This window comes from Hipposideros armiger, unplaced genomic scaffold (assembly GCF_001890085.2).
Source record: "Hipposideros armiger isolate ML-2016 unplaced genomic scaffold, ASM189008v1 scaffold_1129, whole genome shotgun sequence".
Taxonomy (NCBI): domain Eukaryota; kingdom Metazoa; phylum Chordata; class Mammalia; order Chiroptera; family Hipposideridae; genus Hipposideros; species Hipposideros armiger.
The window spans coordinates 81,890-101,827 of record NW_017732479.1 but is presented as its reverse complement, the minus strand read 5'-3'; the positions used below and the strand labels follow the sequence as shown (position 1 = coordinate 101,827).

Here is a 19,938-nt window from a genome sequence, read left to right as displayed (position 1 = left end):
CCAGGTCCTTTGAGGGAGAGCCGGAAGAATAGAGTCTCGAGTTAGGTGGTAACTTCCGAGTCGCCAAACCCATTGAGCCCTGCACTGTCATCGCTGTTACAGGTTTTCACCACCGTGGTCAGGAAGACTTCGTCGGCTCTGCAAATTCTGTTGGTTAACACTCTGTCTTCCTCCCTTTTTTCCCTCCCTAATGTAGGAGATGCCAGCATTTCTGATTAATGTGAGATAACCAGCGACACCACACTGATGTGACAGTCCTGACAGAGGCAGAGCTTTAGAGGTTTTAACGAACTCGGTGTGCTTTTCATGGTTAATGTGTAATTTCCGCTGGGGCAGGGGGGAGGCACTATTCTTTCTGGAATTGCGCTAGACCTGGTCGGAATACTCTGTACCGTATGTTACATCGTTTCTCACAGCAATCCTGTAAGACGTGTTCTTTCCCCCAGCGCTTTGGCCACTGGAGCACATACCCTGTGACTTCTGCATGTTGTCATTTTACTTAAAAAATGAGTCAAGAACTGGTAGTGTTGTAGGAAAACTGTGTTTGAACTTTAGGATGATCTAGAACAGCGGTTCTCAACCTTCCTAATGCTGTGACCCCTTAATACAGTTCCTCATGTTGTGGTGACCCCCAACCATAAAATTATTTTCGTTGCTACTCTATAACTGTAATTTTGCTACTGTTATGAATCGTAATGTAAATATCTTTTTGTTTTCCAATGGTCTTAGGCGACCCCTGTGAAAGGGTTGTTCGACATCCAAAGGGGTCGCGACCCACAGGTTGAGAACCGCTGATCTAGAATCTTTAAATTCCTTCTCTAGTCAGCACAGGTCTGGAAGGGGAACCCAGCCTGCCCTCTCATGTCTCCAGTTTGGCCACTCCAGCGCCACACAAGTAGCCAACACTCTGCTGGAATGGCCCTCCACCTGGCCCACCCCTGTATCTCAAGCTCAAGGCCACTCCCAGAGTCCTCAGCCGTTCCCTGGGAAAATGCAGTTGCTTTAGGCTCAGGTCGCCTCTGAAGGGTCCTCCTCACCTTGGAATTTCAATCCCTGCAGACGACAGCATGGCTTCCTTGGCTCTCTGATCTGACGCCTTTTTCTTATGTTGTAATCTATCAGGCTTTTCTGGTTTTTCAATGAGAATGTTTGCTTGCTGTGAATTATTCCATCCTATCCAGAAGCAGTCGAAGTCCATCAGTTTTATTAGTAACAACTTTATTCATATTGTTATTTTTCTCTTGTATATTTGTTTTATAGTTCTTTATTTCTGTTGTTTCCTCGATTATTTTCTCCCTTCTACTTGATTGGGATTTAATTTCCTTTTTTTTTTTCCCCTAATTTCTTGAGAGAGAATGTTATGTTGTTGGTTTTTAGCCTTTATCTCTCATATATGAATTAATGGCTATACATTGCCCTGTAGGTACAGGCTTAGCCATATCATACAAGCTTCAGTATGTCATATTTTCATTATCATTTGGTTTTTTTTTAAATTTCCCTTTTGATTTATTCTTTTTCCAATGGTTTATTTTAAAGGTGTGTTATTTAATTTCCAAATAGTTGGGGTTTTTCTAGTTTACCTTGTCGTATGGATGTTAAAGTTGACTCCATTGTGATGAGAGAATACATTCTAAAGTCTAAATGACTTCAACCAATCCTCTGAAACACTGAGGACAGGATTATGACCCAACATATAGACAGTTTTAGCAAATGTTCCATAAGCACTTGACAAGAACGTGTTCTCCATCGTGGACCTTCAGTTTTCTTTTCTAAGTATGTCATTTACGTTGATTATATTAACTGTGTTTTTCAGAACCTCCATATCCTTATCAAATTTTTGCCTGCTCATTCCAGTAGCTGTTGAGAGAAGTGTATTGAAGTGTATTGTGCATTTGTCTAGTGAGAGCCTTTCTTCTTCTGTTGATTGTTGCTTTCTTCACTTTGAAGGTAATTATTGGGTACACATAGTTTCAGAATTGCTGAGACGGCCTACAAATTGTCTCCTTTATCATTATGACGTGACTCTGTTGATTCAGTGTAATGCTACATGCCTTCAAGCCTCTTTTTGTGTGATAATAATATAGTTACTTCAGCTTTCTTTTGGTTCGTGTTAGCATAGTATATTCTTTTATATCCTTTTACTTCAAACTTTCTGGGTGCTTATATTTAAAGGAAATCTCTTTTATGGGCAGCATATAGCTGATATTTTAAAAGATACAGTGTGACAGTCTTCTACTTGGAATATTCAGTCCATTTTACATTTAATTCCTGACAGGGTTGGTTTATATCTATCATCTTACTATTTTTTCTGTTTGACCCACCTGTCTCATTTTTAGATTTTTCAGCTATTTCTGTTACTCTGTTTTTCCCTCTCTTAGCTTATTGACGAGTACATTCTTTGGCCACACTAGTGATGGAAACATACATCCTTATCTTATTGTATGTAGTTAAATATAAATGATCTTTACCACTTCCCTAACCATGCTAGATTTAAAAAATACTCTAATTTCATTTACCCCTTCCTACCTTTTGTGTTATTCCTGCTGTGCATTTAAATTTTACATATATATTAAATCCCACAAGACATTATTATTTTTATAGTAAAAAAAGCTGTCATGTGCATGTACGTATTACCCTTGCTTTGTTCTTTCCTTCTTACATTTTTGTGCTTGCACCTGGGCTCATTTTCATTTTGCCTAAAGACCTCCCTTTTGTCCTTCTTAGAATGCAAGTGCACCAGCAGCCAGCTCTCTGAGTTTTCATAGTTTACTCCGATTTCCTCAGTTTTTACCTCATGCCCTTTTTCTACCCAGGATCCCATTCAGGGTCCCACGTTACATTTAGTTGTCGTGTCTCTTGAGGCTCCTCGGGGCTGTGAGAGTTTCTCAGACTTCTCTTGGTTTTGACAACCTTGACAGTTTTGAGGAAGACCAGTCAACTCTTTTGTAGAATGTCCCTCTACTGAGATTTGTCGGATATTTTTCTCAAGATTAGACTGGGGGTAATGTTTTGGGGAGGAAGGCCACAGAGATTAAAAGCCTTTCTCATCACAGCTCATCAGAGCACGTGCTGTCAGCATGCCTGATCACTGGTGATGTTGACCTTGATCACCTGGCTGAGGTGTTCAGGCTTCTCTCCTCTGTAAACTTACTCTTTTTCTCTCTCTTTCCATATTTCCCTCATTACACAGCCCTCACTTAAGGAGGGGGCAATTATTATGCTCCACCTCCTTGAGGGCAGAATATCTACATAAATTATATGAAATTCTTCTGCATGGGAAGTTTGTCTCTTCTCTCCATTTATTAATTTATTCAATCACTTATTTATATCAGTACAGACTTATGCCTCATTATCCTTTAAATGTCTGTATAATCCTTAATAATGTTTCCTTTTTCACTCCTGATATGGTAATTTTTAAATCTTCTCTCTTTGTTTCTTGAATAGTCTGGCTAGAGGTTTATCACTTTTATTGATCTTTTTATAAAACAAGTTGTATTTCATTGGTTTCCTCTATTGTTTGTACTCTATTTCATTGACTTCTATTTTTTTTCTTCTACTTACTTCAACTTTTGGAGGGTTTAATTTGCCTGACACACAAGGGGATTTTTCTTGGAATGTTCTCCTTGAGAACCTGGTGGAGTTCCTGGTGATAAAATCCATGTGAATGTGCCCCCCCCCCAAAAAAAACCAAAACCTGAGCCCCCAGAGTTTCTCATTCTCCAGCTAATCCTCACTCAGCCTCTGGCAACTTGCCGAAGTTACCACTTAAAAGTGCTCCTACCAGTTGGTGGCGACACTGGCTTCTGCGCCAGGCAAGCTGGTCTTGGCTGTGATTCTCTGTATTCATACCTGTCTCTCCAGGTTTCAAATTTCTCTGATGAGTTTAAGAAAAGTCATTGATTTTCAGTTTGTTCCGCTTTTTTCTTGTAAAGATGAAAGTGATGACTTCCAAGCTCTTTACAGATTGAACCTGAACGCAGAAGTTCACTCTTACATTTTAAAGATATTTTAGCTGGGAATGGAATTTTAGGTTGACAGTTATTTGCTCCTAGCATTTAAAAGATATCATCCCAATGTCTTCTGGCTTCTGTCAGTTCGGTTGCACTTTGACTGTAATGTGCCTTGTTTCCTTCAGCAGCCCCCAAGATTTTTTGTCTTTGTGTTTCAGCGGCTTAACTGTATGTGCCTAGTTGTGCCTTTCTTTGTATGCGTTCTGCTGGAGTTTGCAGTTCATCTTGAAACTGGAGGTTGATGTGTTTAATAAAAAAATTTTGTGAAAAATTTTCAACCATTATCTCTTTTCCTTTCCTTGTGCCCCATTCTCCCTGTCCTTGTATGTTAGACTGGGTCACAATATCCCACGTGCCTCTTACACTTTTTTATGTACTTTCCATCCTTTTTCTCTCCGTGCTTCAGTCCCAGTATGTTCCATTGACCTGTCTTCCGGTTTGTTAATCCTATGTTCTGCTTTTTCCTATCTGTGGTTAACTTTATTCATATAGCTTTTAATTTTAGTATTTTTTTTTCAGTTGTGGCATGTCCATTTGCTTATTCTTTCATATATTCCCTATCTGTGTCTTTTCTTCTATTGTCTCAACATATTCCTGTATTTTCTTAAATGTATTTATAACTATTTTAAAATCTTTTTTTCTGCTAACTCCAGTATCTGGATCACCTATAGATTTTTTTCTATTGTCTGTTTTTTCCCTTGACTTTGGGTCACGTGGTCCTCTCTCTTGGCACGCCAGGTAGATTTTTACTGACTGTCAGATATTATGTTAAGAAAATTGAGAAGCTCTAGATAAAGGGCCACGCTTTCCTTTGCTAGGCAGATAGAATGGGGACTGGTGATCTTAGCCCAGTTAGGGACTGAGTTGATTTGAGGTTGCATTGCAATTTCTCAAGGCTCCATTTGTCTTAAAACAAAAACAAAACAAAACGAAACAAAAAAAACCTCCTATTCCTGGGGTGTAGCTTCCAAAGTTTTAAACCCAGAGCCTGTGTTATTTTCTGAGCCCCTGCCCCTGAAAAATCCTGAACTCTAACCTTTGTTTCCTCAGGACCACAAGGTAACAAAAAAAAGTTCCTTCTGCTTTTCAGAGGCTTTCTGCCATGATTTTTAGTCTTCTGCCCCACATGGCTTCTGAATTCAACACATATCTTGAGGGGGAAACTGGCAACGTTGGGCTCAGTTCTCTGCTTTTCCGTTCTCCCCCTGATTTTGGTCAGTGGGGTCCCATGAGCTCATCACAAGCTCTACTTGTTTCTCTATGTGCTGTAGTGACTGTCTGCCTCGGCCACCAGCCCCAACCCCGAGCTTCTTGCCCCCCTGCTCCCAGAGTGGATGAACGGCTCGCTTCTCCTCAGATTCCCCTGCTCTCGGATGTTTGTACCTTTGAGTCCTGGTTGCCTAGGCAGTTCTCTAATATGCTAGACAGATGTTTTTGTATTTTACCTGGCTTTGCTGTTTGTTCTCAGAGGAAGCATAAATCTTCTGCAAGCTGTACACCAACCCTTTTTTTTTTCATGGGCATTCACTTTTTTTCTTCTTTTTTATCTTCAAACAACATTTATGTGTCATTACATACTGATGCCTTTATTTCTATGGAATGGGTTCCCAGGAATAGAATTGCTTGCTCTTAGATAATAGAGTTTTTTGTTTGTTTGTTTGTTTTTTGTTTTTTTAAAAGATTTTTATTGGGGAATTGGGGGGATGGGAACAGTGCTGGGGAATTGGGGGAAGGGGAACAGACAAGTTGCTGTCCTTTTGTTCTTCAGTCTAGTTGTGGAGGACGTTGCTTCACTGGCCCAAGTTGGCACCATCATTGCGCTCTTCCTGGGCGAGGCAGATCAGTTGCCGGCTTTCTGGACGGCCACTCACTGCGGCTGCTGGCCGCTGCCAGCTACATACAGTAGCCCGTGGCAACTCACTGCCACAGGGGCTGCAGCCTACGCCGTCGCCGGCGACTCCCGGCAGCCCAGCTCCAGGTTGAGCTGTTGTTCAGCATCTTAGCTGTGGAGGGCAGTGTCACTGGCCCTCATATGTGGGATCTGAACTGGGGCCCTCTGGCGTCCCAAGCCAGTTCTTAACCATCGCGCCACTCGGCTGGTCCTAGATAATAGAGTTTTAATTTTAACATGTTGCCTGTATTTTTTTTTTTTAGCTGAGTCATCCTGTCACCTGTTGGCAGCTCAGCCGCAGCTCAGCTCAGGCTGGGAATTGAACCGGTGACCCTGTTGCTCAGAGCTCACACTCTTGAGCAAGCTCTTAACCAACTGAGCCACTTGGCCAGCTGTGTTTTCTTTTTTTTAAAAAAACAACAACACTATAGTAGATCATATTTTTAATAGCTGTGTATGAAAGTATCTTTTTCTCTAACTCCTGTTAGCAATAGGCATTATAGCTCTTTTTAATTTTCCCTGGCCTGATAGTTTTAAAGTGATAGCTCATGTTAACTTTAATTTGCATTTATTTCCCAGACTACTAGTGAATTTATTCTCTGGGAGGGGGATCATTAGGATTTGTTCTTTTGTAAGTTGCCTGTTTACATCTTTTGCCCTCCTGTCAATTTATGACATATTTGTTTACTATAAACATTGTCATTTATCCCATTTTCATAAGAACTCCCAGTTTATCCCTCATCCTCTGGATTCTCACTCCTGGGACTTTCTCCCTCATTAGGCTCCATATCCCTTGTAATCTGACTCCAGCCCGACTCTCCCAGACCCGGCTCTCCTCTGACACTTGTCCAGTTGCCTCAAACCTGGTTCCCCCCTGAGGGCACTGCTTCTCTGCAGCTCTGTCTCCCTCACGAGATGGACACTCAACAAGGGCAGCTATCTTTGTTCTTTACATTCTCTGCCCTTTGTCCAGCATCTAAACCAGTTCCCAGCACAAAGGAAGTGCTCAATACGTGTTTGTTAATGAGCCCACTCGACTTTGAAAAGCTTTGCAGTATTGTGGTTTACCATGTTGTCTCTGGAGCCAGGCTGCCAGGGTTCAAGTCCCAGCTCTGCACTTAATGGCTACGTGACCTTGGGCAAGCCTCTTTGTGCCTCAGTTTCCTAAAATGGGGATTGTAGAAGTAGCTACATCATAGGGTTGTTCTCACACTTAAATGAGCTAATATATGTATATTAGTTTCCTAGGAATTGGTAAAAATTACCACAAACTGGCCGGCTTAAAACAGCAGACATTTATTCTCTCATAGTTCTAGAGGCCAGAAGTCCAAAATCCAGGTGTCACTAGAGTCATGCTCCCCTGGGGCTTCCAGAGTCTCCTTCCTCACCTGTTCCAGATTCCGTGGGGGCTGGCAATCCTCGCATTTCTCGGCTTTGTAGCTACATCACTCGTCTCTGCCCTCTTTCTTCCGTGTCTATGTGCCTCCACATGCACTTCTCCTCGCTGCGTATCTGTGTCCAAATTTCCCTCTTCTTCTAAGGACACCAGTCAGTGGAGTCAGGGCCCACCCTAATCCCGTATGACCTCACCTTGATGACACCTGCAAAGACCCTGTTTCCGTGAAAGGTCACGTTCTCAGACACCGGGGGTAAGACTTCCACATATCTTTTTGGGGGACGCATTTCCCCTCAATACAATATGAAAGCCCTGTGAATAGGGCCTGGCATGTGAAGGCAGGGACTTAGCCATTGTGTTCACTCTGTATTCCTCGTGACTTTTGCAGCGCCTAACACACAGGTGTTCAGAAAAATCTGTTGGATTAATAATTTATTAACTTCCGTGTTTTCTGCCCTACAAATGCATTTTCAAATGTCCCATTTGTCTTTTTGTTTTATCTGTCTTTTGGCCACTAGAATATTTTAAGTTTCTGTACAACCAAATTTGTCTATCCTGCTTCCCTTGTTTCCTTTTCCTGTTTTGAAACGGTAAGTTTCTGGGTTTGCAGTTTTGGTTAGTAAGTGTCACTGCTCTACCCCCACTCTCCCTCCCATGGTTTACAGATAATCTCCGAGGCTTTCTTGCAGGAAGTTTTATTGTTTTATTTTAAAAATGGAAATGCTTAATCCATGTGGAATTAATTGTTGTATGTGATATAAAATCGGTCTCTTCTATATTTTCCCGCTGAATTGAACTGTTGCCTTTCTCATTTGTGAAATTCTCATTATACGAGGGTCTACATCTAAAAATTCCCATTTTGTTATACTGATATACATCTATTTCTATATCAATGCACTATGTTTTTAAGAACAAGTCTTTCCTCGTTTTTCTTCCTTTTTATATTTTCTTAACTACTCTCAGTCCAGGTTTATATTTTCCCATATAAACTTCATCCAGGTACCCCTCAAACGCATTATTGGGATCACAACTGGACTTGCATGAGATGTATACATTAAAAGCCTCCATGCTTTTGAGGTGATGGAGAGAGGCCATCAAGGATTATGCAGAAGGAGAGGACAGAGAGCCTGTCACTCCTGAGGAGAGGGTGGCAGCTCAGCGTCAGCTGTTCCTGCCGCACTTGACTTTGTGCTCAGCTCTGGGCATCGGAGCTCGGGTCCACTTGCCCTTTGAACACTTGGTCCGATTTCCAGGACTTGAGGACAGCCTCCTCTGAAGGAGGAATGGATTGTCTGCTTTCATCTTGTCTTCACAATTTGTTATTGAAGTCCTGTCTTCATTTGCCCGTGGAACTCTCAGATTTTACACATGTGTGCAAAAATGAGCTGGTTCTGGACACTCGCGTCTAAAATGAGGCACATCTGGTTGATTTACTAGTTATACCTGGAATTCCCCTTGACATTGAAAAGCTGTCAGATCACCTTATCTTTTATTGTCAGACTGAGACTGTCTCGTTTCACAATTTTTGAAGGTTGCATGTAGGTTCGGCATTTTGTCATTTTGAGCCAACTAAACACAATTTTTGTCTTGTTGGTTTCTACAGGGATAATATACAGAAGGTGCCAAAAAAATGTATGCACATTATAAGAAAGGAAAAAAAAATATTAAAATTATGCTGATGGGAACCACTTTGAGCACCTCTTGTAATTACAGAAGTCAAACGTGACTTGTGTTCATCTTTTGTTACTGGTATATATTGACTATTACAATTGTAATACAGTTTTTTCCTTTCTTAAAACGTGTATACATTTTTTTGGCACCCTCTGTATTTTTAAGAAAACTAAACCAAATCATCATTGTCATCATCATGCCTGCAGCAAAAGGGCAAAGAAAAAGCCCACTGTTTCACAGCTTGGTGATTGCCATTGACCAGGGGTGTCAAACTGGCGGCCCGCGGGCCACGTGCGGCCCTCGAGGTAATTTTTTCTATACTCGTCTTCAGTAGTTAAAAGGTTAACGAGGGAATTATGTGTATGGTATTGCCTCGATCTCCCCTAAGGGCTATTTTCTTCATAACAATTTTTTCTATTTTCATTTTATTTCAGAGCGTCGTGGGCCACAAAAAATGACCTCGAGGGCCGCATGCGGCCCGCGGGCCTCCAGTTTGACACCCCTGCCACTGACAAACCAGCGGCCTGTCTGCAGGGTCGAGAGTTGGGCACTGAGGTTGGCGGAAGGGTGGTTTTTGGAAATGTGACGCAATACCATTACCGATGGATTGGGTAGAATTAGATCAGGTAGACCAGGTATATGTAGCCCATGGACTGTTCCTTTTCATCTTCTGGGGGGTGGTCGGATTGTGATCACGGTATGTCCCTGTGGTCACAGCATTGCTACCAAATTTATAGAATCCCACAGACTCAGAGTGCTGGGAAGGGCCTTAGAGTTCGTGCACACACCCTCACCCTCTCCCCACCCTCGTGCCTTCTCCATTGTTCATCTCAGTGGACAGAGCCCGCTTCCCTGACGTTGGGTTTGGTCCTGTGGCTTTCTTTGTCATGGAGTGCGGTACATATGGCCCGAGCAGCTACTGTTCCTTCGGTTTGGGCCCCAGAATGTATGCACGTGGAACAGCCCCAAGCCCAGCCTGCAGCCCCGAGCCAAGCCCCGTCAACCTGCAGGCTGGATCAGAAGCACCCAGCCAGGCCCATCTGACATGAGCCACATTGCACTCGACCTACAGACCCGAGAGTGTGAGAATAAGTGCTTGGCAGCCACCAAATTTTGGATTTCTTGTCCTGCAGCAGCTGACTCACAGAGTCCTTGTCCCTGCTGTATCCCTGTTCCAAACATGCACACCCAGGCCCGGTCTCAGCTGTGTCTTCTGCGTGCTGCCCCTGCTGGGTCATCTGAGTGGCAGTGACACGCTTCCCAGTGTGAGCGCTGCGCAGAAGTAACCACCATGGCCCGTATGTTGAGAGCCGGAAGCCTCAGCTCTAAGTCAGACCCACCGGTGCTGGGTTGCTTGTTGTCCAGGCTATGAAGCCCCCTGGGCAGTGACCCCCAGGGCAGCGATCTGCGTGGCTCCACGCTGCTCACTGCGACCCTGGGGAGGCACTTGCATCGCTGGGCTTCAGGCTCCTCCTCATAAATGGTGAGGCTGAGGCTGACGCCCTCGGGCTCCTCCAATATCATGAGTCATGAGATGGTGCTGTCTCATGGCGTCGAGCTGACACGTGTTCACACCTTTGCCGTGCGTCTTTCCAGCACACAAATGGCTTACTTAGCCTTCCTAAACTGATCCCCTCACCTGTAAGGTGGGATTGGTCTTTCTTTGCTTGAGGAGTTGATAATGTGTTAAATAAGATAATGTGTTAAGGTCACTTGGTACAGCAGCTGGCACCTCATAGATCCTGTCACATTCTCCCTCTCAGTGACACTTGTGAAGCTTCCATTCCTACCTGGAGTCAGGAGGGAGCGTTTGCAGCTCAGAGACCAGCTCCAGCCCACATAGTGAGGTTGTTAATGCCAGGACTCTGCCTTTGGGGTCTCACCAGCTTTACCTCCCGTATCTGAGCTGCTGTGTCGGGAACACCCTGCCACCGTCACATCCTCAAGGGGCTTTTATCTGAGATGCTCCTCACCCTTTGCAATTCCATTTCATTCTTCCCAGTATTCCTGTCAGTTAGGAAACAAATGGAAATCCTGTTACTTTATCTGCATCTCAGACCAAATACATTGTGGCCTGTGTGGCGACAGCATCGTGTGTGTCCCTCGTGTAGGTTTGCATCAGCTTTGAAGACCCTGTCTTGCTGGGGCCACATGGATACTCAGACACGTGGGTCTGGATACAGGTATACCACAGGGATGTCGGCTCCAGAGCACCGCAAAATGAGGCACCTGAGTTGTCTGGCCTCCCAGCGCATGTGAAAGTTATGTTTATGCTATATCGTAGTATATTATTGTGCAATAGCACTATGCCTAAAAGTTTACGTACCTTAATTTAAAAAATACTTTATTGCTCAAAAATGCTGTCATCTGAGCCTTCTGAGAGTCATACATAATGTTTTTGCTGGTGGAGGGTCTTGCCACAGTGTTGATGGCTGCTGACTGATCGGGGTGATGTGGTGGTTGCTGAAGGTTGGGGTGGCCGTGGCAATTTTTAAAAATAAAACAGCAATTAAGTTTACCACGTCAATTAACTCTTCCTTTCATGCAAGGTTTCTCTGTAGCCTGAGATGATGTTTGATAGCATTTTACCCACAGCAGAGCTTCTTTCAAAGTTGGAGTCAATCTTTTCAAACCCTGCTGCCACTTTCTAACTAAGTTTACATGATATTCTAAATCCTTTATTGTCATTTCAACAATCTTGACAGCCTCTTCACTAGGAGTGGATTCCATCTCAAGAAATCACTGTCTTTGCTCATCCGCAAGAAGCAGCTCCTCATCCGTACAGGTTTTATCATGAGGTTGCAGCAATTCAATTACATTTTCAGGCCCCACTTCTAGTTCCAGTTCTCTTGCTGTTGCCACCACATCTGCAGTTACTTCCCCTCAAAGCCATCTGTGAGGGCTGGAATCAACTTCCAAACTCCTGTTAATGTTGGTATTTTGACCTCTTCCTATGAATCATGAATGTTCTTAATGGCATCCAAAATGGTGAATCCTTTGCTGAAGATTTTTAATTTACTTTGCCCAGCTTTAGCCTTACACAGTGTATTTCTTAAATAATAAGACATGAAAGCTGTAATGACTCCTTGATCCTGGGCTGCAGAATGGATGCTGTGTTAGCAGGCATGAAAACTACATTAATCTCATGTCCATCTCCATCAGCGCCCTTGGGTGACCAGGTGCATTGTCAGTGAGCAGTGATATCTTGAAAGGAATCCTTTTTTCTAAGAGTAGGTCTTAACAGCGGGCTTAAAATAACCCATGTTGTGCACTGATGTGCTGTCATCTCGGCTTTGCTGCTCCATCTGGAGAGCACAGGCAGAGTAGATTTGGCATCATTCCCAAGGGCCCTAGGATTTTCAGAATGGCACATGACCACTGGCTTCAACTTAAAGTCACCAGCTGAGTTAGCCCCTAACAAGAGAGCCAGCCTGTCCTGTGAAGCTTTGAAGCCAGGCACTGATTGATTTTTCTCTAGCTATGAAGGTTCTAGATGGCATCTTCTTCCAATAGAAGCCTGTTTTGTCTACACTGAAAATCTGTGTTTAGTGCAGCCGCCTTCACTAATCATCTTACTTGATCTTCTGGATAAGTACTGCAGCTTCTGCCTCAGCACTGGCTCCTTTCCCTGTACTTTTATGTTATGGAGACGGCTTCTCGCCTTAAACCTCACGAGCCAACCTCTGCCAGCTTCCCACTTTCCTTCTGCAGCTTCCTCACCTCTCAGCCTTCGTAGAACTGGAGAGAGTCAGGGCCTTGCTCTGGATGAGGCTTTGGCTAAAGGGATGTTGTGGCTGGTTTGCTCTTCTGTCCAGACCCCTAAACTTTCTCCACGCAGCAGTAAGTATGTTTCACTTTGTTATAATTTGTGTGTTCGCTAAAGCAGCACTTTTAATTTCCTTCAAAAATGTTTTCTTTGCATTAACAACTTGGCTACCTGTTTGGTGCAAGAGGCCCAGCTTTCCACCTGTCTCAGCTCTCGACGTGCCTTCCTCACTGAGCTTAATCATTTCTAGCTTTAGATTTAAAGTGGGAGACGTGTGGCCCTTCCTTTCACTCGAATACTTAGACGCCATGGCAGGGTTATTAATTGGCCTAATTTCAGTGTTGCTGTGTCTCAGGAAATAAGGAGGCCTGGCGGCGGGGGCAGGGAGACAGGGGAGCAGATAGTCGATGGAGCCCTCAGAACACACCCACTTATCGTTTAAGTTCACCATCTTATACGGTCGCGGTTCACGGTGCCCCCAAATAATTAAAATACTAACATCAAAGATCACTGATCACAGATCGACATAACAAATACGTTTGAAAAAGTTTGAGATATTGCGAGAATTACCAAAACATGACACAGAGACTTGAAGGGAGCAAATGCTGTTGGAAAAATGGTGCCAGTAGACTTGCTCGAGGCAGGCAGGTCTCCCACAAACCCTCAATTTGTAAATCATGAAGCATCTGCAAGTTGCAATAAAGTGGAGCACAACTCAAAGAGGTATGCCTGTATCGAGGAAGCATCTGCCAATGGAGTTTGGACTTTCTATTCAAGCACAGATCAGATCGATTTTGAATGTTCCATGTTCATGTCCAGCCATGGCACTCTTATCTGTAGTACCTGATTCGCATGTGATCAAATAGTCTTGGTGGTTAGAATTCTCAGATGATCCCTGCATTCTGATGACTGGTGATTAATAAGGGAACAGCAGGGGTCATTGGGATGGAGGACTCGAAGGTAGGGAGGTGGAGTATGTCTGAAATTCTAGAGAAGACTTGTTTGGTTTTGGGGGGTTTTGTTGGTTAGTTTTTGTTTTTGTTTTTTGCCTGTTTCATTTTTTCCTGTGAATGAGTGTGTAAGGAAATGAAAGTAATATAACATACTAAAAGTAAACTCCAGAGCGCTCTTTGGTTTTATCACAAATAACTTAGGCCAAAGACCCTCCAGGTAGGAAGGGATGGCCACAGAAGCCGCCTCCAGAGTCTGTGCCCTGGAACGCCACCTCTCCTCGGGCTGTGCCTCTCAAGTCCCTCGCTTAAGTATAAACATAAGTCTTTTCCTTGGTTCTCCCTAATGGGGGAAGGCTGGTATTTTCAAAGGAAAAATGTACTCAATATAGTAAGTAGTAAGGGGAGGAAAATAAAGATATCGTGGTTGATACTACAGAACACAGTGAAAGGTGGGAGCCTAACGTGTCTGTAGTGCAGATCTAAAGAGCTCGTCAACGTCACAGCCCCAGCCGGCCCCGCTCCCTCCCGGTTGCTTTTGTGCGGCTCACAGGGAGATGCCCCCTTGCCCGGCCTCGCGGTGTTCTTGATAGCCTCACTCCTTCCGAACCGCGTCGCAATGACCGTTTGGCTCACCTGTCTGCCTTTCCCGGGCCAGACTCGAGATTCACCCAGACATGACAGTAAGATTTGGGTGAGTGTCCAACATGTCCTGCTTTGCTTGTCATTTAACATTTGCCACGCATCTTCTGTCTGTTCTTTGGATGTAGAGGTAAAAAAGGCTTGCTGGTAATTTCTCTAATCACCAGAAATGTGTGGGGTGGCCGCCTTGTGTGAGGCTCTGTATGAGGGACTGTTTGTGGTAGAAGCCAGCGGAAGAGACTGTGGAAGCTCAGGAGAGTTTTGTCACCCAGGCTGGCGAGGGCGAGAAAGCTTTCTCTGAGCTGGTGATACCTGTGTTTTAAGGATATGCTTTCTATAGCGTCCAAGTAAGCATTACTGGGAATTCTGTTTCCAGTGTAGCTGAATAAGCTCCTACTAGACCAGCCTTCCCAGAGATATCAACTATCAACACTGGACAGTGTTAAATTCACAAGTAAATAAATAAATAACCAAGTACCTTAAAGCCCTGTAAAGTGAAACTAAGCGACCAGATTCTTGAAGGGAGCCAACTCTTGGAAGATGGGAATAACATGGGGTGAGGTTCCCATTTTTTACAGCTTTTCACCTGAGCAAATGCTTAAGTAGGGCAGATTTAAAAACAAAAACAAACAAACAAAAAACACCGATAGAAAACCAATGGTGTTTCTGTCCTAAAGAACTAGAGGGCAGACAGAGAGGCCTGGACAACTAATGCCACTGGAAAATAAAAAAAAAGGAGAGAGACAGAAAGTGGGTGCTCCAAATTCTTTGTATAAATTCTGCCCAAATCTCTGGCTGACCATGAACCACACAAGAGCAGGGCAGATTGCAAGTAACCTAGTTAAGGATAAAAGAATAAAAGAATTGAGATTTTAAACTGCTTCCCAACAGATAGTCTTTTTCAGTCTGAGTCCAACCAAGTCTACTGCCTGCTCAGACAAATGAACAAACCAAAAATCAACACCCTTTAGAGAAATATAATAACATCCAGAGCCTCCACACCATAACATTCACAATGTCTAGGATACAATCCAAAATTACTAAATGTACAGAGATCGGAAAACATGACATTTCCCAAGAGAAAAGATTCTGAGATGATCCAGATGTTAGAATTTACACTTGAAGACTTTAGAGCAACTATTATAACTATGCTCGGTGATGTAAAGGAAAATGTACTCATCATGAATGAAAATATAGGAAATCTCAGCAGAGAAATAAAATCTATGAAAAGAACCAAGTGGAAATTCTAGAACTGAAAAATAAAATATCTGAAATTAAAAAATTCACCAAATGGGTTTAACCACAGAATGGAGATGACAAAAGGGAGAGCCCATGAGCTTGAAGGTAGATCAACAGAAGTTATAGAAACTGAAGAAGAAAAAGAAGGCTGAGAAAAGAGCAGTGTCCTGGGGACATGCGAACAACACCAGAAGGTCTAGCATGGGAATAATTGGAGTCGTGGAAGGACGGGAAGACTAAGTAAGAGGACATATGTCGGGAAATCATGACCGAGCTATCTCAATTTGTGGGGGAAGGTTCACGAGCTCAGAAAACCCAAGCAGGATAAACACAAAGAAAATCGTGGACACAGTGCTGAAAACCAAAATCAAAGAGAGAAATCTTACAAGTAGCATGTGAACAATGTCACATAAACAGGGGAACAAGGTTTCAAACCACCATTTACCGCTCATTAGAACAGTGGAGGCCAGAGATAGTGGGACAACGTTAACATGCTGAGAAGAAAACAAAAAGTCCCTCCACCTAGAATTTACATCCAGCAAATGTCTCCTTTATGAGTGAAGGTTAAATAAATATGTTTTCAGATAAAAAACAAAAAGATAACTTATCATAAGCAGATCTTCACTCTAAGAAATGATAAAGGAAGTTCTTCAGGCTGAAGGAATTTGATGCTAGGTGGAGACCCAGGTGTTCACGAAAGAAGAAAGAACATTGGGAATGGTAACTATCCGATTAAATGTAAAGGCTATTTTTTCTTAATTTAAAAAATATGTAAGAGTGTTTAAGGCAAACATTATAACATTGTTTTGTGGGTTTATAATATGCCAGGTAGATGTGAGACAAATGACCACTGTAGCATGAAGGACATGAGCCCAGTAAAGACTTATGTGGTTGCAAGGTTTCTGCACTTTCTCTGAAGCGGTTAAGTATTATTAACCAAACAGACTGTGGAAAGTTAAGGGAATATACTGTAAGCCTTAGAACAACCACCCAAACCGTGACGCCGAGGTCCAGCAAACCGGTCTTCCTCACCCGGGGTCTGAGGGTGGCTCTTTCACCCCCTCGGGGGGTTCTGCCGTAGCTGGGCTTAGAGAGACTGTCGCTCCCTCAACTTCCAGCCGATGGGCGCCTATGAGCGAGCACCTGTCTTCACCAGATGGAATCCTTCGCAAGGATTCCATGAAATAGCATGCCCTCACAAGGAAGAGCGCGCCTACATGCTTAGTGACGTCCCGGGATGCAGAGAGACTATTTGGTGGGTCAGAATATGCCAGGCCACCGTTTGTGCCTCTTCGAGGAATTTCTTTATTTTGTTTTATAAATATTGCAGTTTAGCCTTACATTCTATTGCGAATTGCCTCCGAGGGTTGTGATAAATCTGGTTGACTCACCGGTGTGTTCCTGGTGAACATGAGAGCAGAGCGCAGAGCGGGGAGCCATTAGAAGGAGGCACTGATGTTTGCTGGCTGCTCCGTGCCTCTCCTGCTGCTCGCCCTCCCTGGGTTTTGCATCCTTTGTGACGGCGCTCTGCTTGGTGCCGACGGGACTGCACGCCTGAACCACCGGCCAGGCTGCCGGAGGCCCACCGCGCCTCCCTGGTGCTTCACAGCCCTCCAGGCAGCGAAACATTTGCCTACAGACATTTTCTTACTCTCCAGTACATATGTTTTTATGAAAGAACTAAGCAGGAGGAATTTGCGATGAATAATTCATGTGTAATTGTTTTCAAAATAAAAAGTTATTTGTCAAAGGAAGCAACCAATCTATCCGCTTCAGAGACCCACCACTGCTGCTGCCATGGGGCCACAGCTTTCTGTCTGAACACGTGCCCATCCTGGAGTGGGACAGACTCCTCCACAGAGCTGGGATGGGGCACGTGTGCAGATGGCACAGGGCTGCCGGAATGCCCAGTCACGCGCTGCCTGCCCCAGTTCCCCCGCAGGCCCTTGGCATGGTCCGGGAATCCGGCGCTGCTCCCCGGGAGGCCCCCAGGCCACACGCAGCACCTGCACACACACCCCCCCCCGCCCCGCCTCCCTCGGCTCCTGTTCCTGCACCAGACACAGCCTATCCAGCAGCTTGTTAGCTTCAGCTCACACGCACAAGGCCAGCCAGGGCCTGACCAGCTGGGCCAGTGCAGGTACAAGGAGCCACGGTCACATTCAGTCTGTCACTGACATAGACAGACAAAGGTGCCAGCTCCGTGGTCCTCGCCCCACACACCGAAAAGGATGACAGCAGAGCACAAGGAGCGGGTAACCGCACTGCAGGTGCGGGTGCCCTGTTGCAGCTACATGGGCTTATATTCTGCAGTTCCAGTCTGAGGAGGCCGGGGCGCAAGGCTCCATGCCTCTTAGAACCTGGGAGGGGCGGAGAAACTGTCCATGATGGCCTCCCCGGGGGATGGCCTCATAGAAGCTCCTAGAGGCTCCCATCTTTGGTGTTCTAGGAGTTTCTCCAGGTGTTCTGCCAAGACCCAAATTAGCCTCTGCCTGCGTGGCCAACCTGGACACATGCGAGGGCGCCAGGGCGCCACGATGGAGACCTTCCCCGCTTCCAGCCCCAGTGACCTTATTCCAGTCGTGGAGTTCATCATAGTGGTTAAGAAGAAGAACTGGGTTTGAACCCTAGCTCTGTCATTTCCTAACAATGCGACGGGGGCAAGTCACCTAAACTCTCTAAGCCACTGTTTCCACATCTTTAAAATGGGGTTAGTAAGAATGGTTTATGATAAGGGCTAAATGAGGCTTACGGAATGCCTGTGAAGAACTCAGCACGAGGCCTGGCACAGAGCAGGTGATAAGCATCGTTCCGTGATGGTGATGATGAAGATGATGAAGAAGATGGTGGTGATGATGATGGTGATGATGAAGATGATGAAGAAGATGGTGGTGATGATGATGGTGATGATGAAGATGATGAAGAAGATGGTGGTGATGATGATGGTGATGATGAAGATGATGAAGAAGATGGTGGTGATGATGATGGTGATGATGAAGATGATGAAGAAGATGGTGGTGATGATGATGGTGATGATGAAGATGATGAAGAAGATGGTGGTGATGGTGATGATGGTGATGAAGAGGGTGACGGTGATGGTGATAGTGGTGATGGTGATGGTGATGGTGATGATGGTGATGGTGATGGTGATGGTGGTGATGGTGATGGTGGTGATGAGGTGATAGTGATGTATACTATCTTACTCTATCCTCCCATTCATCATCCTTGACGTCTTTGGCCCTTAGACACATAGACACATTTTGAACTGTGATTTTATGACCTTTTTCTAGAAGAAAAAACATGTTTTGTCTTTTAAGCTGTGAATACTTTGAGAGCAGCAGGGATGGTGTCTTCTGTTCCCTGTGTGTCCCCCCAGGAACCCTTTGGTGGGGGGGCTCACCTCCAGGCAGGTTGACTGGCCATTTGCAGTCTGCCCTTTGAACCGCCCAGCCCACCTCCTGGGGCAGTATCATCTGGGTGATTCTGCCTCACCGTGCAATGCGAGGAAGTGTGTTTCCTCAGTTGCCCCCCATCCCCCCACACACAAAACAAAAACCCTTCGTGAGCAGCAGGTTATGTGTCACGGAGCAAGGGGATCATGGATAACTTCCAGTGAGCCGATTTGGCTAAGGAGAAAAAAAAGAAGGGCCGTGGGTTCCCCTCCCACGCCCCCCCCCAAAAAAACACAGTTTGCAATTTGAGCTGTGGACCATAATGAAACTTTAATCAAAATTTTAGTTTTCCCTCCTCAAACTGTGTTGCTTTATTTTGTTCATGTTTCCTAGGATGTGTGTGAGTAGAAATCTAACTTAGGAGACTCAAAAGGCATTGTAGTCACAGCAAATGTGAATTTCGGTCCCTTGCATGGTCCCGGCTCTGGCAAGGCCTGCAGTGCTGACTCCAGCCCCAAATGCCATGCCAACCAGCCCCAGGCTGGGTGCCCACCTGTTCCTTTGTTCACTCACTTGCTCAACAAACAAGCCTTGTACTGGTCCAGGGGCCCAGGGCACCTGGGCCCCACCCGAGGGAGCCTGTGGGCGGGGACAGACAAGTAACAATCACAGGCTGAAGCCAGGGGCCATGGTGATGAGCCCCCTGCGGGGGCGGAGGGACTCGGCCAGGCATGGCCCCCAGGACGACCTAACCACCTCTTGCCCACTTGTCTTCCTGTCAGGTCCTGGAAGATAATGGAATGCCCATAGATGATGACCAGTACGCTCAGCTGACTGCAAACATAGGCTATAAGAAGGAAGGGATGAGCTACCTGGATGTTGCAACAGGACTTGAAGGTAGCTACCCACCGTGTGCACACCCTGCGGGGACCGTCTCCCTCCGTGGGCGCCGCGAGCCTTTCTGAGCTCTGCCACCCGCCC

General features: G+C 45.0%; 1 protein-coding gene across 1 annotated transcript in view; it reads left to right on the top strand.

The window, feature by feature from the left end:
* Positions 1-19,938, top strand: part of EFCAB6 (EF-hand calcium binding domain 6) — a 183,745-nt gene that overhangs the window by 109,092 nt on the left and 54,715 nt on the right. The window contains 1 exon segment of the mRNA XM_019632342.1: positions 19,740-19,854. Coding sequence (XP_019487887.1) covers positions 19,740-19,854 — 115 coding nt within the window.